Source organism: Oncorhynchus keta, chromosome 11, assembly GCF_023373465.1.
Source record: "Oncorhynchus keta strain PuntledgeMale-10-30-2019 chromosome 11, Oket_V2, whole genome shotgun sequence".
In the NCBI taxonomy this organism is placed as follows: domain Eukaryota; kingdom Metazoa; phylum Chordata; class Actinopteri; order Salmoniformes; family Salmonidae; genus Oncorhynchus; species Oncorhynchus keta.
This window is the reverse complement of record NC_068431.1, coordinates 7,187,458-7,214,957: the sequence shown is the minus strand read 5'-3', so window position 1 is coordinate 7,214,957 and position 27,500 is coordinate 7,187,458. Positions and strand designations below refer to the sequence as shown.

Here is a 27,500-nt window from a genome sequence, read left to right as displayed (position 1 = left end):
GTCCATCTATATATCCATCCATATATCCATCATATCAATCTATCCATCTATATATCCATCCATATATCCATCTGTCCATCTATATATCCATCCATATATCAATCTGTCCATCTATATATCCATCCATATATCCATCCATATATCAATCTGTCCATCTATATATCCATCCATATATCCATCTGTCCATCTATATATCCATCCATATATCCATCTGTCCATCTATATATCCATCCATATATCAATCTGTCCATCTATATATCCATCCATATATCAATCTGTCCATCTATATATCCATCCATATATCCATCCATATATCCATCTATATATCCATATATCCATCCATATATCCAGCCATATATCCATCCATATATCCATCCATATATCCATATATCCATCCATATATCCATATATCCATCTGTCCATCTATATATCCATCCATATATCAATCTGTCCATCTATATATCCATCTGTCCATCCATATATCCATCTGTCCATCTATATATCCATCTATATATCAATCTGTCCATCTATATATCCATATATCCATCTGTCCATCCATATATCCATCTATATATCCATATATCCATCTATATATCCATCCATATATCAATCTGTCCATCTATATATCCATCTGTCCATCCATATATCCATCTGTCCATCCATATATCCATCTATATATCCATATATCCATATGTCCATCTATATATCCATCCATATATCCATCTGTCCAACTATATATCCATCCGTCCATCTATATATCCATCCGTCCATCTATATATCCATCCATATATCCATCTGTCCAACTATATATCCATCCATATATCCATCTGTCCATCTATATATCCATCCATATATCCATCTGTCCAACTTTATATCCATCCATATATCCATCTGTCCAACTATATATCCATCTGTCCATCTATATATCCATCCATATATCCATCTGTCCATCTATATATCCATCCATATATCCATCTGTCCATCTATATATCCATCCATATATCCATCTGTCCAACTATATATCCATCCATATATCCATCTGTCCAACTATATATCCATATATCCATCTGTCCAACTATATATCCATCCATATATCCATCTGTCCATCTATATATCCATCTATATATCCATCCATCTGTCCATCTATATATCCATCCATATATCCATCTGTCCAACTATATATCCATCCATATATCCATCATTCCAACTATATATCCATCTATATATCCATCTGTCCATCTATATATCCATCCATATATCCATTTGTCCATCTATATATCCATCCATATATCCATCCATCAACTATATATCCATCTATATATCCATCTGTCCATCTATATATCCATCCATATATCCATCAGTCCATCTATATATCCATCTTTCCATCCATATATCCATCCATATATCCATCTGTCCAACTATATATCCATCCGTCCATCTATATATCCATCTGTCCATCTATATATCCATCCATATATCCATCATCCATCTATATATCCATCCATATATCCATCTGTCCATCTATATATCCATCCATATATCCATCTGTCCATCTATATATCCATCTGTCCATCTATATATCCATCCATATATCCATTTGTCCATCTATATATCCATCCATATATCCATCTGTCCAACTATATATCCATCTATATATCCATCTGTCCATCTATATATCCATCCATATATCCATCTATATATCCATCTGTCCATCTATATATCCATCCATATATCCATCTGTCCAACTATATATCCATCTGTCCATCTATATATCCATCTGTCCATATATATCCATCCATATATCCATCTGTCCATCTATATATCCATCCATATATCCATCTGTCCATCTATATATCCATCCATATATCCATCTGTCCATCCATATATCCATCTGTCCATCTATATATCCATCCATTTATCCATCTATATATCCATCCATCCTGTCCATCTATATATCCATCCATATATCCATCTGTCCATCTATATATCCATCCATATATCCATCTGTCTATCCATCTGTCCATCTATATATCCATCCATATATCCATCTGTCCAACTATATATCCATCCATATATCCATCTGTCCAACTATATATCCATCCATATATCCATCTGTCCATCTATATATCCATCCATATATCCATCTGTCCATCTATATATCCATCCATCTGTCCATCTATATATCCATCCATATATCCATCTGTCCAACTATATATCCATCCATATATCCATCCAGCCATATATCCATCCATATATCCATCTGTCCAACTATATATCCATCCATATATCCATCATTCCAACTATATATCCATCTATATATATCCATCTGTCCATCTATATATCCATCCATATATCCATCTGTCCAACTATATATCCATCTATATATCCATCTGTCCATCTATATATCCATCTGTCCATCGATATATCCATCCATATATCCATCTGTCCAACTATATATCCATCCGTCCATCTATATATCCATCCATATATCCATCTGTCCATCTATATATCCATCCATATATCCATCTGTCCATCTATATATCCATCTGTCCATCTATATATCCATCCATATATCCATTTGTCCATCTATATATCCATCCATATATCCATTTGTCCATCTATATATCCATCCATTTATCCATCTGTCCAACTATATATCCATCTATATATCCAGCATCCATCTATATATCCTATATATCCATCTATATATCCATCTGTCCAACTATATATCCATCCATATATCCATCTGTCCATCTATATATCCATCTATATATCCATCCATCTGTCCATCTATATATCCATCCATATATCCATCTGTCCAACTATATATCCATCCATATATCCATCATTCCAACTATATATCCATCTATATATCCATCTGTCCATCTATATATCCATCCATATATCCATTTGTCCATCTATATATCCATCCATATATCCATCTGTCCAACTATATATCCATCTATATATCCATCTGTCCATCTATATATCCATCCATATATCCATCAGTCCATCTATATCCATCTTTCCATCGATATATCCATCCATATATCCATCTGTCCAACTATATATCCATCCGTCCATCTATATATCCATCTGTCCATCTATATATCCATCCATATATCCATCTGTCCATCTATATATCCATCCATATATCCATCTGTCCATCTATATATCCATCCATATATCCATCTGTCCATCTATATATCCATTTGTCCATCTATATATCCATCCATATATCCATCTGTCCATCTATATATCCATCCATATATCCATCTGTCCAACTATATATCCATCTATATATCCATCTGTCCATCTATATATCCATCCATATATCCATCTATATATCCATCTGTCCATCTATATATCCATCCATATATCCATCTGTCCAACTATATATCCATCCGTCCATCTATATATCCATCTGTCCATATATATATCCATCCATATATCCATCTGTCCATCTATATATCCATCCATATATCCATCTGTCCATCTATATATCCATCCATATATCCATCTGTCCATCCATATATCCATCTGTCCATCTATATATCCATCCATCTGTCCATCTATATATCCATCCATCTGTCCATCTATATATCCATCCATATATCCATCTGTCCATCTATATATCCATCCATATATCCATCTGTCTATCCATCTGTCCATCTATATATCCATCCATATATCCATCTGTCCAACTATATATCCATCCATATATCCATCTGTCCAACTATATATCCATCCATATATCCATCTGTCCAACTATATATCCATCCATATATCCATCTGTCCATCTATATATCCATCCATATATCCATCTGTCCATCTATATATCCATCCATCTGTCCAACTATATATCCATCCATATATCCATCTGTCCAACTATATATCCATCCATATATCCATCCAGCCATATATCCATCCATATATCCATCTGTCCAACTATATATCCATCCATATATCCATCATTCCAACTATATATCCATCTATATATATCAATCTGTCCATCTATATATCCATCCATATATCCATCTGTCCAACTATATATCCATCTATATATCCATCTGTCCATCTATATATCCATCTGTCCATCTATATATCCATTTGTCCATCGATATATCCATCCATATATCCATCTGTCCAACTATATATCCATCCGTCCATCTATATATCCATCCATATATCCATCTGTCCATCTATATATCCATCCATATATCCATCTGTCCATCTATATATCCATCTGTCCATCTATATATCCATCCATATATCCATTTGTCCATCTATATATCCATCCATATATCCATTTGTCCATCTATATATCCATCCATTTATCCATCTGTCCAACTATATATCCATCTATAAATCCATCTGTCCATCTATATATCCATCCATATATCCATCTGTCCATCTATATGTCCATCTATATATCCATCCATATATCCATCTGTCCAACTATATATCCATCCGTCCATCTATATATCCATCTGTCCAACTATATATCCATCCGTCCATCTATATATCATATATCCATCTGTCCATATATATATCCATCCATATATCCATCTGTCCATCTATATATCCATCCATATATCCATCTGTCCATCTATATATCCATCCATATATAAATCTGTCCAACTATATATCCATCCATATATAAATCTGTCCAACTATATATCCATCCATATATCCATCTGTCCAACTATATATCCATCCATATATCCATCTGTCCATCTATATATCCATCCATATATCCATCTGTCCATCTATATATCCATCCATATATCCATCTGCCTAACTATATATCCATCCATATATCCATCTGTCCATCTATATATCCATCCATATATGCATCTGTCCATCTATATATCCATCCATATATCCATCTGTCCAACTATATATCCATCCATCCAACTATATATCCATCCATATATCCATCTGTCCATCTATATATCCATCCATATATCCATCTGTCCATCTATATATCCATCCATCTGTCCATCTATATATCCATCCATATATCCATCTGTCCAACTATATATCCATCCATATATCCATCTGTCCATCTATATATCCATCTGTCTATCCATATATCCATCTGTCCATCTATATATCCATCCATATATCCATATATCCATCCATATATCCATCTGTCCATCTATATGTCCATCCATATATCCATCTGTCCAACTATATATCCATCCATATATCCATCTGTCCAACTATATATCCATCCATATATCCATCTGTCCATCTATATATCCATCCATATATCCATCTGTCCAACTATATATCCATCCATATATCCATCTGTCCATCTATATATCCATCTGTCCATCTATATATCCATCCATATATCCATCTGTCCAACTATATATCATCCATATATCCATCTGTCCATCTATATATCCATCTGTCCATCCATATATCCATCTGTCCATCTATATATCCATCCATATATCCATCTGTCCATCTATATATCCATCCATCTGTCCATCTATATATCCATCCATATATCCATCTGCCCAACTGTATATCCATCCATATATCCATTTGTCCATCTATATATCCATCCATCATTCCAACTATATATCCATCCATATATCCATTTGTCCATCTATATATCCATCCATATATCCATCTGTCCAACTATATATCCATCTATATATCCATCTGTCCATCTATATATCCATCCATATATCCATCTGTCCATCCATATATCCATCTGTCCATCTATATATCCATCTGTCCATCTATATATCCATCCATATATCCATCTGTCCTTCTATATATCCATCCATATTTAAATCTGTCCAACTATATATCCATCCATATATCCATCTGTCCATCTATATATCCATCCATATATCCATCTGTCCATCTATATATATCCATCCATATATCCATCTGTCCAACTATATATCCATCTGTCCAACTATATATCCATTTATATATCCATCTGTCCATCTATATATCCATCCATATATCCATTTGTCCATCTATATATCCATCCATATATCCATCTGTCCAACTATATATCCATCTGTCCATCTATATATCCATCCATATATCCATCTATATATCCATCTGTCCATCTATATATCCATCCATATATCCATCTGTCCAACTATATATCCATCTGTCCATCTATATATCCATCCATATATAAATCTGTCCAACTATATATCCATCCATATATCCATCTGTCCATCTATATATCCATCTGTCCATCTATATATCCATCCATATATCCATCTGTCCATCCATATATCCATCTGTCCATCTATATATCCATCCATATATCCATCTCTCCATCCATATATCCATCTGTCCATCCATATATCCATCTGTCCATCCATATATCCATCTGTCCATCTATATATATCCATCCATATATCCATCCATATATCCATCTGTCCATCTATATATCCATCTATATGTCCATCTATATATCCATCTGTCCATCTATATATCCATCTATATATCCATCTGTCCATCTATATATCCATCTATATATCCATCTGTCCATCTATATATCCATCTATATATCCATCTGTCCATCTATATATCCATCTATATATCCATCTGTCCATCTATATATCCATCCATATATCCATCTGTCCATCCATATATCCATCTGTCCATCCATATATCCATCTGTCCATCCATATATCCATCTGTCCATCTATATATCCATCTGTCCATCCATATATCCATCTGTCCATCTATATATCCATCCATATATCCATATATCCATCCATATATCCATATATCCATCCATATATCCATCTGTCCATCTATATATCCATCTATATGTCCATCTATATATCCATCTGTCCATCTATATATCCATCTATATATCAATCTGTCCATCTATATATCCATCTATATATCCATCTGTCCATCTATATGTCCATCTATATATCCATCTGTCCATCTATATGTCCATCTATATATCCATCTGTCCATCTATATATCCATCTATATGTCCATCTATATATCCATCTGTCCATCCATATATCCATCTGTCCATCTATATATCCATCCATATACAGTGGGGAGAACAAGTATTTGATACACTGCCGATTTTGCAGGTTTTCCTACTTGCATGTAGAGTTCTGTCATTTTTATCATTGGTTCACTTCTACTGTGAGAGACAGAATCTAAAACAAACATCCAGAAAATCACATTGTATGATTTTTATGTAATTAAGCACAGAGAAAGATGTAGACAGGAGGGTTTTACTCCACTGTTTAATCAGCCTGGGATGACGTAGGCCTGCCTGCTTCCATTACCTTCACATCCTACTGGTCGCCTAGCAGCCTGCACACCAACCACATACCAACCACCATATGTGTGTGGCCTGGGGTGACCAGCTGTCTAGGACACTGCCTCCAGAACACGTGCTGCTGCTCGCATGGGTTCCGATCCGACCCACCGCTCTTCTATTACGCTCTATCATCCTATCTTTCCTCTCACTTTCTCACTGTCCTACCTAATAAACATGAAAAACCAGAAGTGGTATATGTTTGCTCATGAAGTGTCTTCTTCCTCCTAGAAGTGGCAACAACTCTACGGATGGGGGCCACCCCTCACGCTGCGGGTCTCACACGCTCCCCCACCGTAAAGCACCGTGAGCTGCCCACCATCAGCCTGACCAAGTCCTCCAGCACCCCCAAGTCTGCCTCTGATACCACCCACCTCTCCCCCAAGTCAGCCGAGTCCCACCACAGCCCCCACCACAACCCACGCAGGACCAGCCCCACGCCACACGAGGTGAGAGCTCCAGCTCTGTTTCATATCATTAAATCACTACTCAATAGGGAGAATCACTACTCACTAGGGAGAATCACTACTCACTAGGGAGAATCACTACTCACTGGGGAGAATCACTACTCACTAGGGAGAATCACTACTCACTAGGGAGAATCACTACTCACTAGGGAGAATCACTACTCACTAGGGAGAATCACTGCTCACTAGAGAGAATCACTGCTCACTAGGAGAATCACTACTCACTAGAGAGAATCACTGCTCACTAGAGAGAATCACTACTCACTAGGGAGAATCACTACTCACTAGGGAGAATCACTGCTCACTAGGGAGAATCACTGCTCACTAGAGAGAATCACTACTCACTAGAGAGAATCACTACTCACTAGGGAGAATCACTACTCACTAGGGAGAATCACTGCTCACTAGGGAGAATCACTACTCACTAGAGAGAATCACTACTCACTAGAGAGAATCACTACTCACTAGAGAGAATCACTACTCACTAGGAGAATCACTACTCACTAGAGAGAATCACTACTCACTAGGGAGAATCACTATTCACTAGGGAGAATCACTGCTCACTAGGGAGAATCACTGCTCACTAGAGAGAATCACTGCTCACTAGAGAGAATCACTGCTCACTAGAGAGAATCACTACTCACTAGGGAGAATCACTGCTCACTAGGGAGAATCACTGCTCACTAGAGAGAATCACTGCTCACAAGAGAGAATCACTGCTCACTAGAGAGAATCACTACTCACTAGGGAGAATCACTACTCACTAGAGAGAATCACTGCTCACTAGAGAGAATCACTGCTCACTAGGGAGAATCACTACTCACTAGAGAGAATCACTGCTCACTAGAGAGAATCACTACTCACTAGGGAGAATCACTACTCACTAGGGAGAATCACTATTCACTAGGGAGAATCACTATTCACTGGGGAGAATCACTACTCACTGGGGAGAATCACTATTCACTGGGGAGAATCACTACTCACTGGGGAGAATCACTATTCACTAGGGAGAATCACTATTCACTGGGGAGAATCACTACTCACTAGGGAGAATCACTACTCACTAGGGAGAATCACTACTCACTAGGGAGAATCACTACTCACTAGGGAGAATCACTGCTCACTAGAGAGAATCACTACTCACTGGGGAGAATCACTGCTCACTAGAGAGAATCACTACTCACTAGGGAGAATCACTACTCACTAGGGAGAATCACTACTCACTAGGGAGAATCACTACTCACTAGGGAGAATCACTACTCACTAGAGAGAATCACTACTCACTAGGGAGAATCACAATTTATTTCATATGGAGAGTTTCCCATTTAACTTTAAATCATGACCTGGAATCATGTGTGGTGGTGGCGTAGTCTTACTAAGGGCATCATAATTGTGGACATATCAGACTGACTCAGCATTTTAGTTTTAGTTTAACTCTGGTACAGTGGCAAAAAAATTAGCATGTACTATAATTTGCGACACTCGCACAAATGTTTTTTTTTTGTCATGAGAATAACTGCTAAGCTATTTTCAGTCAATTGGACTCAAATAAAAAAATAAATAAAATAAAAAAAATCCTCAAGTCGTCCAGATCATGGGTTGTCTCCAATAAATGGCATTATTAGTCCCGTGGATTTGCATGTCAGACTTAATAGATTTGACAAAAAACGTCATTAGCCTTTCTTTCTCTCACACACGGCACTGGCTGTACTAGCACACTGGCTAGGGATTAAATACACACTGGCAAATACAGCACATTGCAGTGTTGGAGATAACAGAATAGGACCTTGTTGAGGGGGTCTGTCTTCTATCAGTGTTGGAGATAACAAAATAAGACCTTGTTGAGGGGGTCTGTCTTCTATCAGTGTTGGAGATAACAGAATAAGACCTGGTTGAGGTTGGAGGTCTGTCTTCTCTCAGTGTTAGAGATAACAGAATAAGACCTGGTTGAGGTTGGAGGTCTGTCTTCTCTCAGTGTTAGAGATAACAGAATAAGACCTGGTTGAGGTTGGAGGTCTGTCTTCTCTCAGTGTTGGAGATAACAGAATAAGACCTGGTTGAGGTTGGAGGTCTGTCTTCTCTCAGTGTTAGAGATAACAGAATAAGACCTGGTTGAGGTTGGAGGTCTGTCTTCTATCAGTGTTGGAGATAACAGAATAAGACCTGGTTGAGGTTGGAGGTCTGTCTTCTCTCAGTGTTGGAGATAACAGAATAAGACCTGGTTGAGGTTGGAGGTCTGTCTTCTCTCAGTGTTAGAGATAACAGAATAAGACCTGGTTGGGGGGGGGTCTGTCTTCTCTCAGTGTTAGAGATAACAGAATAAGACCTTGTTGAGGGGTGTCTTCTCTCAGTGTTAGAGATAACAGAATAAGACCTTTTTGAGGGGATCTGTCTTCTATCAGTGTTGGAGATAACAGAATAGGACCTTGTTGAGGTTGGAGGTCTGTCTTCTCTCAGTGTTAGAGATAACAGAATAAGACCTGGTTGGGGGGGTCTGTCTTCTCTCAGTGTTAGAGATAACAGAATAAGACCTTGTTGAGGGGTGTCTTCTCTCAGTGTTAGAGATAACAGAATAAGACCTTGTTGAGGGGGTCTGTCTTCTATCAGTGTTGGAGATAACAGAATAGGACCTTGTTGAGGTTGGAGGTCTGTCTTCTCTCAGTGTTAGAGATAACAGAATAAGACCTTGTTGAGGTTGGCTGGTCTCGGTCTTCTCTAATTCAGTTTCCAGCTTTGTGCATAATTTTTTTTCTGTCTCTCTCGCGTGGCATTGTGGTGTAGGACATTGACCAAAGACATGCAGCACTTGCAGTGGGAAAGATAATATCCTTTTGGGTTGGAGTTTTGAAGCAGCAGTCCCTCCCTCATGCAGTGTCCAGCTTTGTGTTCTAGGCAGCTAGTTTTGGGTCTGAGTCTCTCTGTCGTGTCTATCCTCCCTCTCATCCAGTCTCTGTAGTGAGTGTCTATCCTCCCTCTCATCTAGTCTCTCTGTAGTGAGTGTCTATCCTCCCTCTCATCTAGTCTCTCTGTAGTGAGTGTCTATCCTCCCTCTCATCTAGTCTCTCTGTAGTGAGTGTCTATCCTCCCTCTCATCTAGTCTCTCTGTAGTGAGTGTCTATCCTCCCTCTCATCTAGTCTCTCTGTCGTGTCTATCCTCCCTCTCATCTAGTCTCTCTGTCGTGTCTATCCTCCCTCTCATCTAGTCTCTCTGTAGTGAGTGTCTATCCTCCCTCTCATCTAGTCTCTCTGTAGTGAGTGTCTATCCTCCCTCTCATCTAGTCTCTCTGTAGTGAGTGTCTATCCTCCCTCTCATCTAGTCTCTCTGTAGTGAGTGTCTATCCTCCCTCTCATCTAGTCTCTCTGTCGTGTCTATCCTCCCTCTCATCTAGTCTCTCTGTAGTGAGTGTCTATCCTCCCTCTCATCTAGTCTCTCTGTAGTGAGTGTCTATCCTCCCTCTCATCTAGTCTCTCTCTGTCTTGTCTATCCTCCCTCTCATCTAGTCTCTCTGTAGTGAGTGTCTATCCTCCCTCTCATCTAGTCTCTCTGTAGTGAGTGTCTATCCTCCCTCTCATCTAGTCTCTCTGTAGTGAGTGTCTATCCTCCCTCTCATCTAGTCTCTCTGTAGTGAGTGTCTATCCTCCCTCTCATCTAGTCTCTGTAGTGAGTGTCTATCCTCCCTCTCATCTAGTCTCTCTGTAGTGAGTGTCTATCCTCCCTCTCATCTAGTCTCTCTGTAGTGAGTGTCTATCCTCCCTCTCATCTAGTCTCTCTGTAGTGAGTGTCTATCCTCCCTCTCATCTAGTCTCTCTGTAGTGAGTGTCTATCCTCCCTCTCATCTAGTCTCTCTGTAGTGAGTGTCTATCCTCCCTCTCATCTAGTCTCTCTGTAGTGAGTGTCTATCCTCCCTCTCATCTAGTCTCTCTGTAGTGAGTGTCTATCCTCCCTCTCATCTAGTCTCTCTGTAGTGAGTGTCTATCCTCCCTCTCATCTAGTCTCTCTGTAGTGAGTGTCTATCCTCCCTCTCATCTAGTCTCTCTCTAGTGAGTGTCTATCCTCCCTCTCATCTAGTCTCTCTGTAGTGAGTGTCTATCCTCCCTCTCATCTAGTCTCTGTAGTGAGTGTCTATCCTCCCTCTCATCTAGTCTCTCTGTAGTGAGTGTCTATCCTCCCTCTCATCTAGTCTCTCTGTAGTGAGTGTCTATCCTCCCTCTCATCTAGTCTCTGTAGTGAGTGTCTATCCTCCCTCTCATCTAGTCTCTCTGTAGTGAGTGTCTATCCTCCCTCTCATCTAGTCTCTCTGCAGTGAGTGTCTATCCTCCCTCTCATCTAGTCTCTCTGTAGTGAGTGTCTATCCTCCCTCTCATCTAGTCTCTCTGTAGTGAGTGTCTATCCTCCCTCTCATCTAGTCTCTCTGTAGTGAGTGTCTATCCTCCCTCTCATCTAGTCTCTCTGCAGTGAGTGTCTATCCTCCCTCTCATCTAGTCTCTCTGCAGTGAGTGTCTATCCTCCCTCTCATCTAGTCTCTCTCTAGTGAGTGTCTATCCTCCCTCTCATCTAGTCTGTAGTGAGTGTCTATCCTCCCTCTCATCTAGTCTCTCTCTAGTGAGTGTCTATCCTCCCTCTCATCTAGTCTGTAGTGAGTGTCTATCCTCCCTCTCATCTAGTCTCTGTAGTGAGTGTCTATCCTCCCTCTCATCTAGTCTCTCTGTAGTGAGTGTCTATCCTCCCTCTCATCTAGTCTCTCTGTAGTGAGTGTCTATCCTCCCTCTCATCTAGTCTCTCTGTAGTGAGTGTCTATCCTCCCTCTCATCTAGTCTCTCTGCAGTGAGTGTCTATCCTCTCCTCTCATCTCCCTCTCATCTAGTCTCTGTAGTGAGTGTCTATCCTCCCTCTCATCTAGTCTTTCTGTAGTGAGTGTCTATCCTCCTCTCATCTAGTCTCTCTGCAGTGAGTGTCTATCCTCCCTCTCATCTAGTCTGTAGTGAGTGTCTATCCTCCTCTCATCTAGTCTCTCTCTAGTGAGTGTCTATCCTCCCTCTCATCTAGTCTGTAGTGAGTGTCTATCCTCCCTCTCATCTAGTCTCTGTAGTGAGTGTCTATCCTCCCTCTCATCTAGTCTCTCTGTAGTGAGTGTCTATCCTCCCTCTCATCTAGTCTCTCTGTAGTGAGTGTCTATCCTCCCTCTCATCTAGTCTCTCTGTAGTGAGTGTCTATCCTCCCTCTCATCTAGTCTCTCTGCAGTGAGTGTCTATCCTCCCTCTCATCTAGTCTGTAGTGAGTGTCTATCCTCCCTCTCATCTAGTCTCTGTAGTGAGTGTCTATCCTCCCTCTCATCTAGTCTCTCTGCAGTGAGTGTCTATCCTCCCTCTCATCTAGTCTGTAGTGAGTGTCTATCCTCCCTCTCATCTAGTCTCTGTAGTGAGTGTCTATCCTCCCTCTCATCTAGTCTCTCTGTAGTGAGTGTCTATCCTCCCTCTCATCTAGTCTCTCTGTAGTGAGTGTCTATCCTCCCTCTCATCTAGTCTCTCTGCAGTGAGTGTCTATCCTCCCTCTCATCTAGTCTCTCTGCAGTGAGTGTCTATCCTCCCTCTCATCTAGTCTCTCTCTAGTGAGTGTCTATCCTCCCTCTCATCTAGTCTGTAGTGAGTGTCTATCCTCCCTCTCATCTAGTCTCTCTAGTGAGTGTCTATCCTCCTCTCATCTAGTCTCTCTGTAGTGAGTGTCTATCCTCCCTCTCATCTAGTCTCTCTGTAGTGAGTGTCTATCCTCCCTCTCATCTAGTCTCTCTGTAGTGAGTGTCTATCCTCCCTCTCATCTAGTCTCTCTGTAGTGAGTGTCTATCCTCCCTCTCATCTAGTCTCTCTGTAGTGAGTGTCTCTCCTCCCTCTCATCCAGTCTCTGTAGTGAGTGTCTATCCTCCCTCTCATCATGTCTGTAGTGAGTGTCTATCCTCCCTCTCATCCATCCATCCAGCCAGCCAGCCATCCATCCATCCATCCATCCATCCATCCATCCATCCAGCCAGACACTACCAACAACAGCTGGCTCTCTAAAGCTCATATTTAGTGAGATAATCCCAGTGCTGTGGATTCTGTTTTGGATTATAAAAGGTGGTAGTAGTTGTGTGTGATTATCCTGAAAAGGTTTTTTCCCAGGCGGGGAGCTATAAATACGATGTCTGTTTTCTCATTGTTTACATGTAGTGTATCATTCATACCCTATAACTAGTCATACGACCAGACGACGAACAAACACACTCAGCATTTATATCAGTGTGTTTTCATATCAGTGTGTCTATTGGAACCGTATCTGCCCTGGTCAACACGTTTTGCACTATATAGGGATGTAGTGCACTGTAGCCTGTAGGGAATAGGGTGTTTGTGTGTTTGGGTCGGCCTGCAGTATTAGCCAGAGGAAAACATAGGCGGTCATCATTAAGCTGATGCTGGGAGTATTTTGAGAGAAGGTACTGTTTAAGTGGCCACTGTCCCAATCCACTGTGAACTGTACCCAGCTGCCCCACGTTATACATAAATCTCTTTGCAGAATGTCTGATGTCGATGACAGAAAAACAATAATAATCATGCTTGTGGCCTTCTGCTATTCAGGAGGCATTGCTCCAGCCAGGGGGTGGGAAGGTTTTGACCTCTGATGACAGATCAAAGTTCCAATACGAAGTATATACCATTTAGCAAGCGCTTTTATCTAAAGACACTTTACATTCCAGTGATTCCAGCTATACATTTTTTTTTTCTTCATGAATATGTCATATTTTCCTGGACAAAACAGGTGCGTGAATTTAAATTGCCGGCGTCAAGCTCTTACCCACCCAGCAGCACAGAGTACAACATGTTTCCAGAGCCTCATTGTTGACTGTCATGTTGTCAGGTTGACACGGCCAGTGAAGTGGAGGAGCTGGACATCGATGTATCCCCAGCGCCTTACACAGCTCTCAGGGGAGCCTCCCAGCTACAGGTGTTCATTGCCAGATACAGGTAAGGAGCGTCGGCCAAATCAGCCGTATGACTTCACTTAGTTGTTGATTTGTCCTAGTTATTGTTTAGATGCTAGATTTAGTGGCGTTAATTAGTAGAAAGAATTAAAGAATGTTTCTTCTTATTATTTTTCACAGAGAATCTCGGTATTACAATGGTTAACAATAACAATGAGATGAGTTGTGTTTCAAAGACTTCAGCGTTGATAATACGGCTTTATTTTTCTCCAGCTATAACCCTTATGATGGTCCCAATGATAACCCAGAGGTGGAGCTGCCTCTCACCGCTGGGGAGTACATCTATGTTTATGGCGGTATGGATGACGATGGCTTCTATGAAGGTGGGACTTCTCCAAAACCTTACGTTTTAACACTGAAAGTAAAAAAATGTACACTGAAATGTTAACACTGATATTTAGATTTTTTTTTTATGTTGACATGTTAACACTGAAAGTTACAGTTTAACACTGAAAGTTACAGTTTAACACTGAAAGTTACAGTTTAACACTGAAAGTTACAGTTTAACACTGAAAGTTACAGTTTAACACTGACATGTTAACACTGAAAGTTACAGTTTAACACTGACATGTTAACACTGAAAGTTACAGTTTAACACTGACATGTTAACACTGAAAGTTACAGTTTAACACTGAAAGTTACAGTTTAACACTGACATGTTAACACTGAAAGTTACAGTTTAACACTGACATGTTAACACTGAAAGTTACAGTTTAACACTGACATGTTAACACTGAAAGTTACAGTTTAACACTGACATGTTAACACTGAAAGTTACAGTTTAACACTGAAAGTTACAGTTTAACACTGAAAGTATATATATATATGCCATTTAGCAGACGCTTTTATCCAAAGCGACTTACAGTCATGTGTGCATACATTCTACGTATGGGTGGTCCCGGGAATCGAACCCACTACCCTTGCGTTACAAGCGCCATGCTCTACCAACTGAGCTACAGAAGGACCAGTTTAACACTGTTTAACACTGAAAGTTACAGTTTAACACTGAAAGTTAGTTTAACACTGAAAGTTACAATTTAACACTGAACGTTACAATTTAACACTGACATGTTAACACTGAAAGTTACAATTTGACATGTTAACACTAACATTTAGATTTTTTTAATGTTGAAATGTTAACACTGAAAGTTACAATTTGACATGTTAACACTAACATTTAGATTTTTTTAATGTTGAAGTGTTAACACTGAAAGTTACAATTTGACATGTTAACACCATTTTTTTTTAACACTGTCAAAGTTTTTAAGTGTCTGAAACAAAACACCAAACGGAAGTCCCCTCTCTCTCTGTCCCTCTTCAGGAGAGCTGATGGACGGGCGAAGAGGGCTGGTCCCCTCCAACTTTGTGGAGCGTGTCTCAGACGACGACATGATAAGCGCCCACGTTCCCGAGGGCACGGATATATCCCACAACTCCCTGCTGGACAGCAGCCTGCACAGCGCCAGTCACCAGCACCACCTCTGCCTTGGGGGCCCAGGTACCTCTGAGAGGACAGACCCTACGTCAGCAGCCTCCGTCCCGGTTTCTCTCTCCGTCCCCTCAGGGGAGCAGTACCCCTCGGATCCATCCCTCCCAGCCCCCCTCACCAACGGCCTGGATCTGGACCTAGAGGTGGGGGTGGGCACTGTGCCTTACCCGCGCAAGCTCACCCTCATCAAGCAGCTGGCCAAGAGCATCATCATCAGCTGGGACGGACCGCTGGTGCCGGCGGGCTGGGGCAACGTGTGGAGCTACAATGTATACGTGGACCAGGAGCTGAAGCTCAACGTGCCCTTCGGCTCCCAGACTAAAGCTGTCCTAGAGAGACTAGACGTCACCCTCAAGGCCTACCGGGTGTCTGTGCAGAGCCTGACGGAGCGCGGCAACTCGGACCAGCTCCGTTGCTCATTACTGGTGGGCAGGGACGTGTGTGTGGCGCCCACCCAGCTCAGAGTCGACCGGGTCACCGCCACTTCGGCCAGCCTGGCCTGGCTGCCGAGCAACAGTAACTATGTGCATGTTGTGTCCTTGAACGAGGAGGAGATGGAACTGGTGAAGGCTGGCAGCTACTCACTGTGCCTCGGTAACCTCACGCCCAGCCTTCAGTACACTGTCAAGGTGGAAGCTCAGCCGCACCAAACCCCCTGGGAGATTCCCCAGGAGAGACGGGAACACAAGACCGCCACCACCACCTTCATCACGCTGGCCGCAGGTACGTGTTGCGAGACAGGTGAGAGATACTGAAGATCAGAGATACTCAAGTCCAAGTAAGGAGGGCTGAGGAACTGCTGGTTTTATGTTTCTACATGAAAGCTAGTTTGATTCATGTCAGTGATTTGCCAGAGATTCCACTCAACTGGTGTCCTCTGTCTTTAAAACAGTCCCTGATTAGAGAAGAGGAATGTAGTCAGGGGGCTGTTTATGAGCTGAGATTTGCTCGTGGTTTGATGTTTAATCCCTCATCTCCCAGGCCCCCCAGACGCTCCTCTGGGCGTGCAGCTGGAGCAGGGGCCGTCCCCGGGAATCGCCCTCATCAGCTGGCTGCCTGTCACCATCGATGCTGCTGGGACCTCCAACGGGGTCCGCGTCACTGGATACACAATCTACGCTGACAAGAGAAAGGCGAGAACTGTAGTATTGTGTTTCTTCACTCGACACAGAGCAGAGTGTTTTAGGTTATGGATGTAAAAGACGACGAAATTATGATGGGAGGGATAGTTCTGAAATTAGTTTGAATTGAGTGTGTCTGTCAGACCAGTGTTTTAGGGGAGGTTCTGGTCTCTAAAGGCCCGTTGAGTGTGTCGATCAGGCCAGTGTTTTAAGAGAGGTTCTGTATTGCTCTCTTTCTCAAGACAGTGGTGTGTGTTTGTGTTCCAGTATTTGTCGGTGATTCAGCTTCGACTGCAGTGATGTCTTGTCCCACGCTGCTGACTTGTCTATTGTTTGTCTCAGAGGTGTGAGGATAGTGTGTGTCTGTGCTGTTGACCCCTCTCTCCTCTCCTGCAATACCCTAGGTGTTGGAGGTGTCATCCCCAACGGCGGGCAGTGCCCTAATGGGCCCGTCTCAGATCCAGTCCCTGATGGCAGCCCACGAGCTCACTGTGCGCACCATGTCTGCCCATGGGGAGTCCATCGACTCTGTGCCAGTCAACGTGCCCGCCAAGTTGTCCAACATCATGACCGGCCAGGCTTCGGCCGTCTCCTGCTCCTCGTCAACCCCCATTCGTCAGTCAACCCCTGTCCACCAGTCGCCACCCTACCAGTCACCCCCAGTGCATCAGTCAACCCCTGTCCACCAGTCGCCCCCTACCAGTCACCCCCAGTGCATCAGTCAACCCCTGTCCACCAGTCGCCCCCTACCAGTCACCCCCAGTGCATCAGTCAACCCCTGTCCACCAGTCGCCACCCTACCAGTCACCCCCAGTGCATCAGTCAACCCCTGTCCACCAGTCGCCACCCTACCAGTCACCCCCAATGCATCGGTCAACTCCTGTTCACCAGTCGCCCCCCTACCAGTCACCCCCAATGCATCGGTCAACTCCTGTCCACCAGTCGCCCCCCTACCAGTCACCCCCAGTGCATCAGTCAACTCCTGTCCACCAGTCGCCCCCCTACCTGTCTTCGTCACCACCCTTCCAGCCCCAATCCCCATCTTATGGGAACTCAGCTGCCAAAGTGTCCACGCTGCCCTACGCCACTGCCTCGCCGCCACTAGACGTCGCCCACGCCATGGGCCCTAACAGGGCCCTCCACACAGAGGCCTGCTCCCCACACCCTGCCTCGTACGCGGAGGTCTGGGCTAACCCCTTAGCAAAATCTCCTGTCCCCCCTTGGGCTGCCTTGGCAGTGCTTGAGGCTATGTCATCTCCAGTAGCACTAAACTATCAGGCCATGCTACCATCAGTACCGTCAGCCTATCAGGCCATGCTACCATCAGCTTCTCACATCAACACAACGGTATGTACAACACTGCTTAAACACCTGCTCTAGAACTCGTATTAAGAACTCTCGTCTAGAACTGTCATATAGAACTCTAAAACTCACCTGCTCTAGAACTCTCATCTAGAATTCTAAAACTCACCTGCTCTAGAAGTGTCATCTAGAACTCCCCTGATCTAGAACTCTCATATCGAACTCACCTGCTCTAGAACACTCATCTAGAACTCTAGAACTAACCTCCTCTAGAATGCTCACCTAGAACTAGGTCTCACCTGCTCTAGAACTCATCTAAAACTCTAAAACTCACCTGCTCTAAAATTCTCTAACTCACCTGCTCTAGAGCTCTCATCTAGAACTCTAAAACTCACCTGCTCTAGAAGTGTAATCTAGAACTCCCCTGCTCTAGAACTCTCATATCGAACTCACCTGCTCTAGAACACTCATCTAGAACTCTAGGTCTCACCTGCTCTAGAATGTTCATCTAGAACTCTAAAACTTACATGCTCCATAACTCTCATCTAGAACTCTAGAACTTACTTGCTCTAGAACATTAATCTAGAACTCACTTGCTGGAGAACACTCATCTAGAACTTACCTGCTCTAGAATGTTCATCTAGAACTCTAGAACTCACCTACTCTAGAACACTCATCTAGAACCTCTAGAACTCACCTGTCGTTATCTAGTCTACATTACTGTAACTATGTTGACTAAGCGTATGTAATACTGTATATCCTTGTCCTCCAACCAGAGCCCACATCTAGGCCCAGCAGCGGCCACGGAGCAGAGCAGAGCAGACACAGACCGCCCCAGAGTTCTTCGTCCTGTCATGTCCATCACAGACTTTCTCCCTGTGGAGGACGACTCCCGTGTCAACCTTTCAACCCCTGAGCCCTACCCCACCCCGCCCAAGGCCCTTGTGCCACCCGCTGGGGACCTCATCAACCCCCTGGACACACAGCCTCTCCGGCCCCCCAGAGCCCCCTCTCCCCTGGAGTCAGAACCAGACTACTCCATGGAGAGGCCGACCACACGCTTGGTGTCCATGGAGGAGTTCCTCAGTCAGGACCAGGACACAGGCTTCAACAGGCAGCAGGTTGGTTAGTTAATTAGTTAGGTAGGTAGGTAGCTACTGTAGGTAGGTAGGTACTGTAGGTAGGTACTGTAGGTAGGTAGGTAGGTACTGTAGGTAGGTAGGTAGGTAGGTAGGTAGGTAGGTAGGTGGGTGGGTACTGTAGGTAGGTAGGTACTGTAGGTAGGTGGTAGGTAGTAGGTGGGTAGGTAGGTAGGTAGGTAGGTAGGTAGGTGGGTACTGTAGGTAGGTAGGTAGGTGGGTAGGTAGGTAGGTAGGTGGGCAGGTGGGTGGGTGGGCAGGCAGGCAGGTAGGTGGGTGGGTGGGGCACTGTAGGTAGGTAGGCAGGCAGGCAGGTGGGCAGGCAGGTGGGCAGGTAGGTGGGTACTGTAGGTGGGTAGGTAGGTGGGCAGGTAGGTGGGTGGGCAGGTGGGTGGGTGGGTGGGTAGGTACTGTAGGTAGGTAGGTAGGTAGGTAGGTAGGTAGGTAGGTAGGTAGGTAGGTAGGTACAGTGCATTTGGAAAGTATTCAGGCCACTTGACATTTTTTCCTCATTAATCTACACACAATACCCCATAAAGAAAAAGCAAAAAGAGTTCAATCTCGGTTTCATCAGACCAGAAAATCTTGTTTCTCATGGTCTGAGAGTCTTTAGGTGCCTTTTGGTAAAACTCCAAGCGGGCTGTCATGTGCCTTTTTCCATCTGGCCACTCTAACATAAAGGCCTGATTGGTGGAGGGCTGCAGAGATGGTTGTCCTTCTGGAAGGTTCTCCCATCTCCACAGAAGAACTCTGGAGCTCTCTCAGAATGACCATCAGGTTCTTGGTCACCTCCCTGACCAAGGCCCTTCTCCCCTGATTGCTCAGTTTGGCCGGGCGGCCATCTCTAGGAAGAGTCTTGGTGGTTCCAAACTTCTTCCATTTAAGAATGATGGAACTGTGTTCTTGGGGACCTTCAATGCAGCAGAATGATGGAACTGTGTTCTTGGGGACCTTCAATGCAGCAGAATGATGGAGGCCACTGTGTTCTTGGGGACCTTCAATGCAGCAGAATGATGGAACTGAGTTCTTGGGGACCTTCAATGCAGCAGAATGATGGAACTGTGTTCTTGGGGACCTTCAATGCAGCAGAATGATGGAACTGTGTTCTTGGGGACCTTCAATGCAGCAGAATGATGGAACTGTGTTCTTGGGGACCTTCAATGCAGCAGAATGATGGAACTGTGTTCTTGGGGACCTTCAATGCAGCAGAATGATGGAACTGTGTTCTTGGGGACCTTCAATGCAGCAGAATGATGGAAATGTGTTCTTGAGGACCTTCAATGCAGCAGAATGATGGAGGCCACTGTGTTCTTGGGGACCTTCAATGCAGCAGAATGATGGAACTGTGTTCTTGGGGACCTTCAATGCAGCAGAATGATGGAGGCCACTGTGTTCTTGGGGACCTTCAATGCAGCAGAAAGGTTTTGTTACCCTTCCCCAGATCTGTCCCTCAACACAATCCTGTCTCGGGCCTCTACGGACAATTCCTTTGACCTCGTGGTTTGGTTTTTGCTCTGACATGCACAGTCAACTGTGGGACCTTTATATAGACAGGTGTGTGTGCCTTTCCAAATCATGTCCAATCAATTTAATTTATCCCAGGTGAACTCCAATCAAGTTGTAGAAACATCTCAAGGATGATCAATGGAAACAGGATGCACCTGAGCTCAATTTCGAGTGTCATAGCAAAGGGTCTGAATAAGTTATTTCTGTTTTTAATTTGAACAAATTTTGCTGAAATTCTAAAAAACGTTTTTTTTTTGCTTTTTCATTATGAGGTATTGTGTGTAGATTTTATTTGATTAAATCCATTTTAGAATAAGGCTGTAATCTATTTAGAATAAGGCTGTAACATAAATGTGGAAAAGGTCACAGGGTCTGAATACTTTCCAAATGCACAGTAGTCAGTTCATTAATGTATTAGTTAATTAATTAGTTAGTACTGACCTGTGCTTCTTTGAATTAGTTCCATTAGTCCATTGTTGATGTGGTCCCCAAAATGTTTTGCATGTCAGCAAATCAAGTTTTCAAGATAAATAACTTTCAAAATACAGAAATACAGCCGCTATTATGTTTTACATCATATGATACAAAATGCATAATACCGGCTGTATTTCTGCATGTTGAAAGTTATATACTGATACTGTTATATACTGATCATTATCTCTTATGTATCAAGAGGGTGCTTCAGACCAGGAAGCATTGAGGATAGAGGCAGGATATCAAGATATTCCAGCGCTCATAGTACAATTTAGCGCAAATGTACCTAATAAATTAATGTTCCACTTTTATTGGCACCTACAGTTAATAGCACTAAAATAATATCGACTCTAAATGTAGATTTGTATATTTTGTCTGAGTTAGCCAATATCTTATCCAATATCTAAGACATCATTGGTTATTCCACGGTCTGTACGTGTGTTGTGCTGTGTGGTTCTGTCCTGTGGTTCAGCGGCCGGTCTGTAAGTGTGTTGTGCTGTGTGGTTCTGTCCTGTGGTTCAGCGGTATACCGCCGGTCCGATGGAGCCAGAGAGCAGTAGGGGATCTGACCTGTCTGATATCCTGGAGGAAGAGGAGGATGACCTCTACTCTGACCCCCCTGGATCCGCCTTGGCCCGGGGGTACACCACCGGAGCCAACAGGGTAAACAGTCACCACACACACACCATAACACACACACACACACAGACACACACACACACACACCGTAACACACACACACACACACACACACCGTAACACACACACACCGTAACACACACACACCGTAACACACACACACCGTAACACACACACAACGTAACACACACACACCATAAACACACACACACACACACACACACCGTAACACACACACACCGTAACACACACACAACGTAACACACACACAACGTAACACACACACAACGTAACACACACACAACGTAACACACACACACACACCGTAACACACACACACCGTAACAAACACACACACCGTAACACACACACACACCATAACACACACACACCGTAACACACACACACCATAACACACACACACCATAACACACACACACACACACCATAACACACACACACACACACCATGACACACACACACCATAACACACACACACCATAACACACACACACACACACACACCATGACACACACACACCATGACACACACACCATAATAATATAATAATAATAATAATATATGCCATTTAGCAGACGCTTTTATCCAAAGCGACTTACAGTCATGTGTGCATACATTCTACGTATGGGTGGTCCCGGGATTGAACCCACTACCCTGGCGTTACAAGCGCCATGCTCTACCAACTGAGCTACAGAAGGACACACACCATAACACACACACACACACCATAACACACACACACCATAACACACACACACCATAACACACACACACCATAACACACACACACCATAACACACACACACACCATAACACACACACACACACACCATGACACACACACACCATAACACACCATAACACACCATAACACACACACACCATAACACACACACACCATAACACACCATAACACACAGACACACCATAACACACCATAACACACCATAACACACACACACACCATAACACACACACACACCATAACACAGACACACCACAACACACACACACCATAACACACACACACACCATAACACACACACACACACACACACACACCATGACACACACACACCAAAACACACCATAACACACCATAACACACACACACACACCATAACACACCATAACACACCATAACACACCATAACACACCATAACACACACACACCATAACACACACACACCATAACACACACACACCATAACACACCATAACACACACACACCATAACACCACATAACACACCATAACACACACACACCACAACACACACACGCCATAACACACACACACACACCATAACACAGACACACCACAACACACACACACCATAACACACACACACACCATAACACACACACACACACACACACACACACACACACACACACACACACACACACACACACACACACACCATGACACACACACACCAAAACACACCATAACACACCATAACACACACACACACACACCATAACACACCATAACACACACACACCATAACACACCATAACACACCATAAACACACACACACCATAACACACACACACCATAACACACCATAACACACACACACCATAACACCACATAACACACCATAACACACACACACCACAACACACACCTCAACACACACACACACACCATAACACACCATAACACACACACACCATAACACAGACACACCATAACACACACACACACACACACACACACACACACACACACACACACCATGACACACACACACACACCATGACACACACACACACCATAACACACACACCCCATAACACACCATAACACACACACACCATAACACACACACACCATAACACACACACACCATAACACACACACACACCATGACACACACACACCAAAACACACCATAACACACCATAACACACACACACACACACCATAACACACCATAACACACACACACCATAACACACACACACACCATAACACACACACACACCATAACACACACACACCACAACACACCATAACACAGACACACCACACACACACACACACACACACACACACACACACACACACACACACACACACACACACACCATAACACACCATAACACAGACACACCACAACACACACACACACACACACACACCATAACACACCATAACACAGACACACCACAACACACACACACACACACACACACACACACACACACACACACACACACACACACACCATGACACACACACACCATAACACCATAACACACATACACCATAACACACACACACACACCATAACACACCATAACACACCATAACACACACACACCATAACACACACACACACCGTAACACACACACACCGTAACACAGACACCTGATCAGGCTGTGGAGGACAGCCTCTGTTTTGGTTATGTTTGTTTTTAATTTTGTTTTTTCTCTTTCACTCTTGAATTCACTCACCGTTTTGATTCATTTTCTTTTCACCCTGTCCTGTCACCACTCCACCCTCACTCTTCACTGTCACCCTGTCCTGTCCACCACTCCACCCTCACTCTTCACTGTCACCCTGTCCTGTCTACCACTACACCCTCACTCTTCACTGTCACCCTGTCCTGTCACCACTCCACCCTCACTCTTCACTGTCACCCTGTCCTGTCACCACTACACTCACACTCTTTACTGTCACCCTGTCCTGTCACCACTCCACCCTCACTCTTCACTGTCACCCTGTCCTGTCTACCACTACACCCTCACTCTTCACTGTCACCCTGTCCTGTCACCACTCCACCCTCACTCTTCACTGTCACCCTGTCCTGTCACCACTCCACCCTCACTCTTCACTGTCACCCTGTCCTGTCACCACTCCACCCTCACTCTTCACTGTCACCCTGTCCTGTCACCACTACACCCTCACTCTTCACTGTCACCCTGTCCTGTCCACCCTCACTCTCTTCACTGTTCCTCCTGTCTCCCTGTCCTGCCCACCACTCCACCCTCACTTTCCACTCCACCCTCCCTCTCTCCACTCCACCCTCCCTCTCTCCACTCCACCCTCCCTCTCTCCACTCCACCCTCCCTCTCTCCATTCCACCCTCCCTCTCTCCACTCCACCCTCCCTCTCTCCACTCCACCCTCCCTCTCTCCATTCCACCCTCCCTCTCTCCATTCCACCCTCCCTCTCTCCACTCAACCCTCCCTCTCTCCACTCCACCCTCCCTCTCTCCACTCCACCCTCCCTCTCTCCACTCCACCCTCCCTCTCTCCATTCCACCCTCCCTCTCTCCACTCCACCCTCCCTCCCTCTCTCCACTCCACCCTCCCTCCCTCTCTCCACTCCACCCTCCCTCTCTCCACTCCACCCTCCCTCTCTCCACTCCACCCTCCCTCTCTCCACTCCACCCTCCCTCTCTCCACTCCACCCTCCCTCTCTCCACTCCACCCTCCCTCTCTCCACTCCACCCTCCCTCTCTTCAATGTTCCTTTCTGACCTCCTACCTTCGTACCTTCCACCTGTTACACCTCCTCCTCGATGACCCTTGACCCATGACCCCTGTAGCCAGACCAGTGGGAGTTGCCGGACAGTGACGAGGAGATTGTGGAGAAGATCCTGAAGCTTCCTCCTCAGGCCCAGACCCAGGCCTACCACTACCATCAGCAGGGTCATCATCACCACAACGAGCACTTGTTCAGCATCCCAGAGGTCACCGATGAAGAGGATAACAGCTTCGACGAGGACTACAGTCACCGTCGCCACCGCAGGCAGTCCCAAGCCGGGCCCAGCCACCATCCTGATGATCCCCACTACCACAGCCCCAGACACCAACCCCAGCCACACCACCACCACAGCAGCAGCAGACCCGAAGCCAAAGAGCCTTCACCCAGACACAGTGCTGGTGCTGTTTTTCGGGCCCAGAACAGGGTCCACTACACAGACACAGAAGACAGCATCAGCCACCCCGAGGAGGGGCTGCTGGACACCGGGGCAAGTAGGGATGTTTGGGTTCCCCGGGCCACCCAGAAGGCCCACCACGGTGGGGGGGGGAGTAAGGCGGGGACGATGGCCTTGGTAGGTGGACTGGGGGACCGGCTCAGACGAGAAGCCTTGCTACGGAGTCAGATGGCGGTCGCTGCGTTTACGACCCAGGCCACCGGACACACACCGGGTCCGGGCTCCCACCCGGTCAGCAAGAACGTCCGGAAGGTCAATTCCCCGGTGGGCTCGGTAACAGAAATCGACCTTGAGTACGGGACAGACGAGGAGGAGCCGTTGACCTACGACCCCGGGGAACGAGGGGAGGTGGTGTTAGACCAGATGAGCTCTGAGTGGTGGGTGGAGGGGGTACAGCCTGAACCCCGGCCTCGGCTCCGGGGAAAGCCTGCGCTCCAGGCCATCATAGCTACTGCAGCAGAATGGGTGTGTTGTCACTCGTTGTATCCTGTGTTCCCTCTGGATTCTCTGTCTTCGACCGGTGCTTGTGTCGTCGGCAGGTCACCTGTAACTGATGCCACCTAGCGTCTGTCTGTCTGACTGACTGTCTGTCTGACTGACTGTCTGACTGACTGTCTGTCTGACTGACTGTCTGACTGACTGTCTGACTGACTGTCTGTCTGACTGACTGTCTGACTGACTGTCTGTCTGACTGACTGTCTGTCTGACTGACTGTCTGACTGACTGTCTGACTGACTGTCTGACTGACTGTCTGTCTGACTGACTGTCTGACTGACTGTCTGTCTGACTGACTGTCTGACTGACTGTCTGACTGACTGTCTGACTGACTGTCTGACTGACTGTCTGACTGACTGTCTGACTGACTGTCTGACTGTCTGTCTGACTGACTGTCTGTCTGCACTATCCGTTTCTCCAGACTCATTCAACCTGCACAACCACCTGGTTCTTATACTATACAACTCGTGTCTCTAACCCTGCACTACTGTACAATCATCTGCTGTCTGTCTTTCTCTCTGACTGACTGTCTCGCTCTGTGTGTG

The 27,500-nt window shown here is 44.4% G+C and overlaps 1 protein-coding gene across 1 annotated transcript in view; it reads left to right on the top strand.

The window, feature by feature from the left end:
• The window catches only part of LOC118373878 (peripheral-type benzodiazepine receptor-associated protein 1), a gene marked incomplete at its 3' end in the record, with an annotated part of 283,366 nt that overhangs the window by 223,243 nt on the left and 32,623 nt on the right, over nt 1-27,500 (top strand). Inside the window, 9 exon segments of the mRNA XM_052457506.1 lie at nt 7,562-7,779; nt 14,687-14,793; nt 15,024-15,133; nt 16,132-17,022; nt 17,281-17,432; nt 17,825-18,531; nt 18,533-18,767; nt 19,499-19,843; nt 22,364-22,504. Of these exon segments, the coding sequence (XP_052313466.1) occupies nt 7,562-7,779; nt 14,687-14,793; nt 15,024-15,133; nt 16,132-17,022; nt 17,281-17,432; nt 17,825-18,531; nt 18,533-18,767; nt 19,499-19,843; nt 22,364-22,504 (2,906 nt within the window).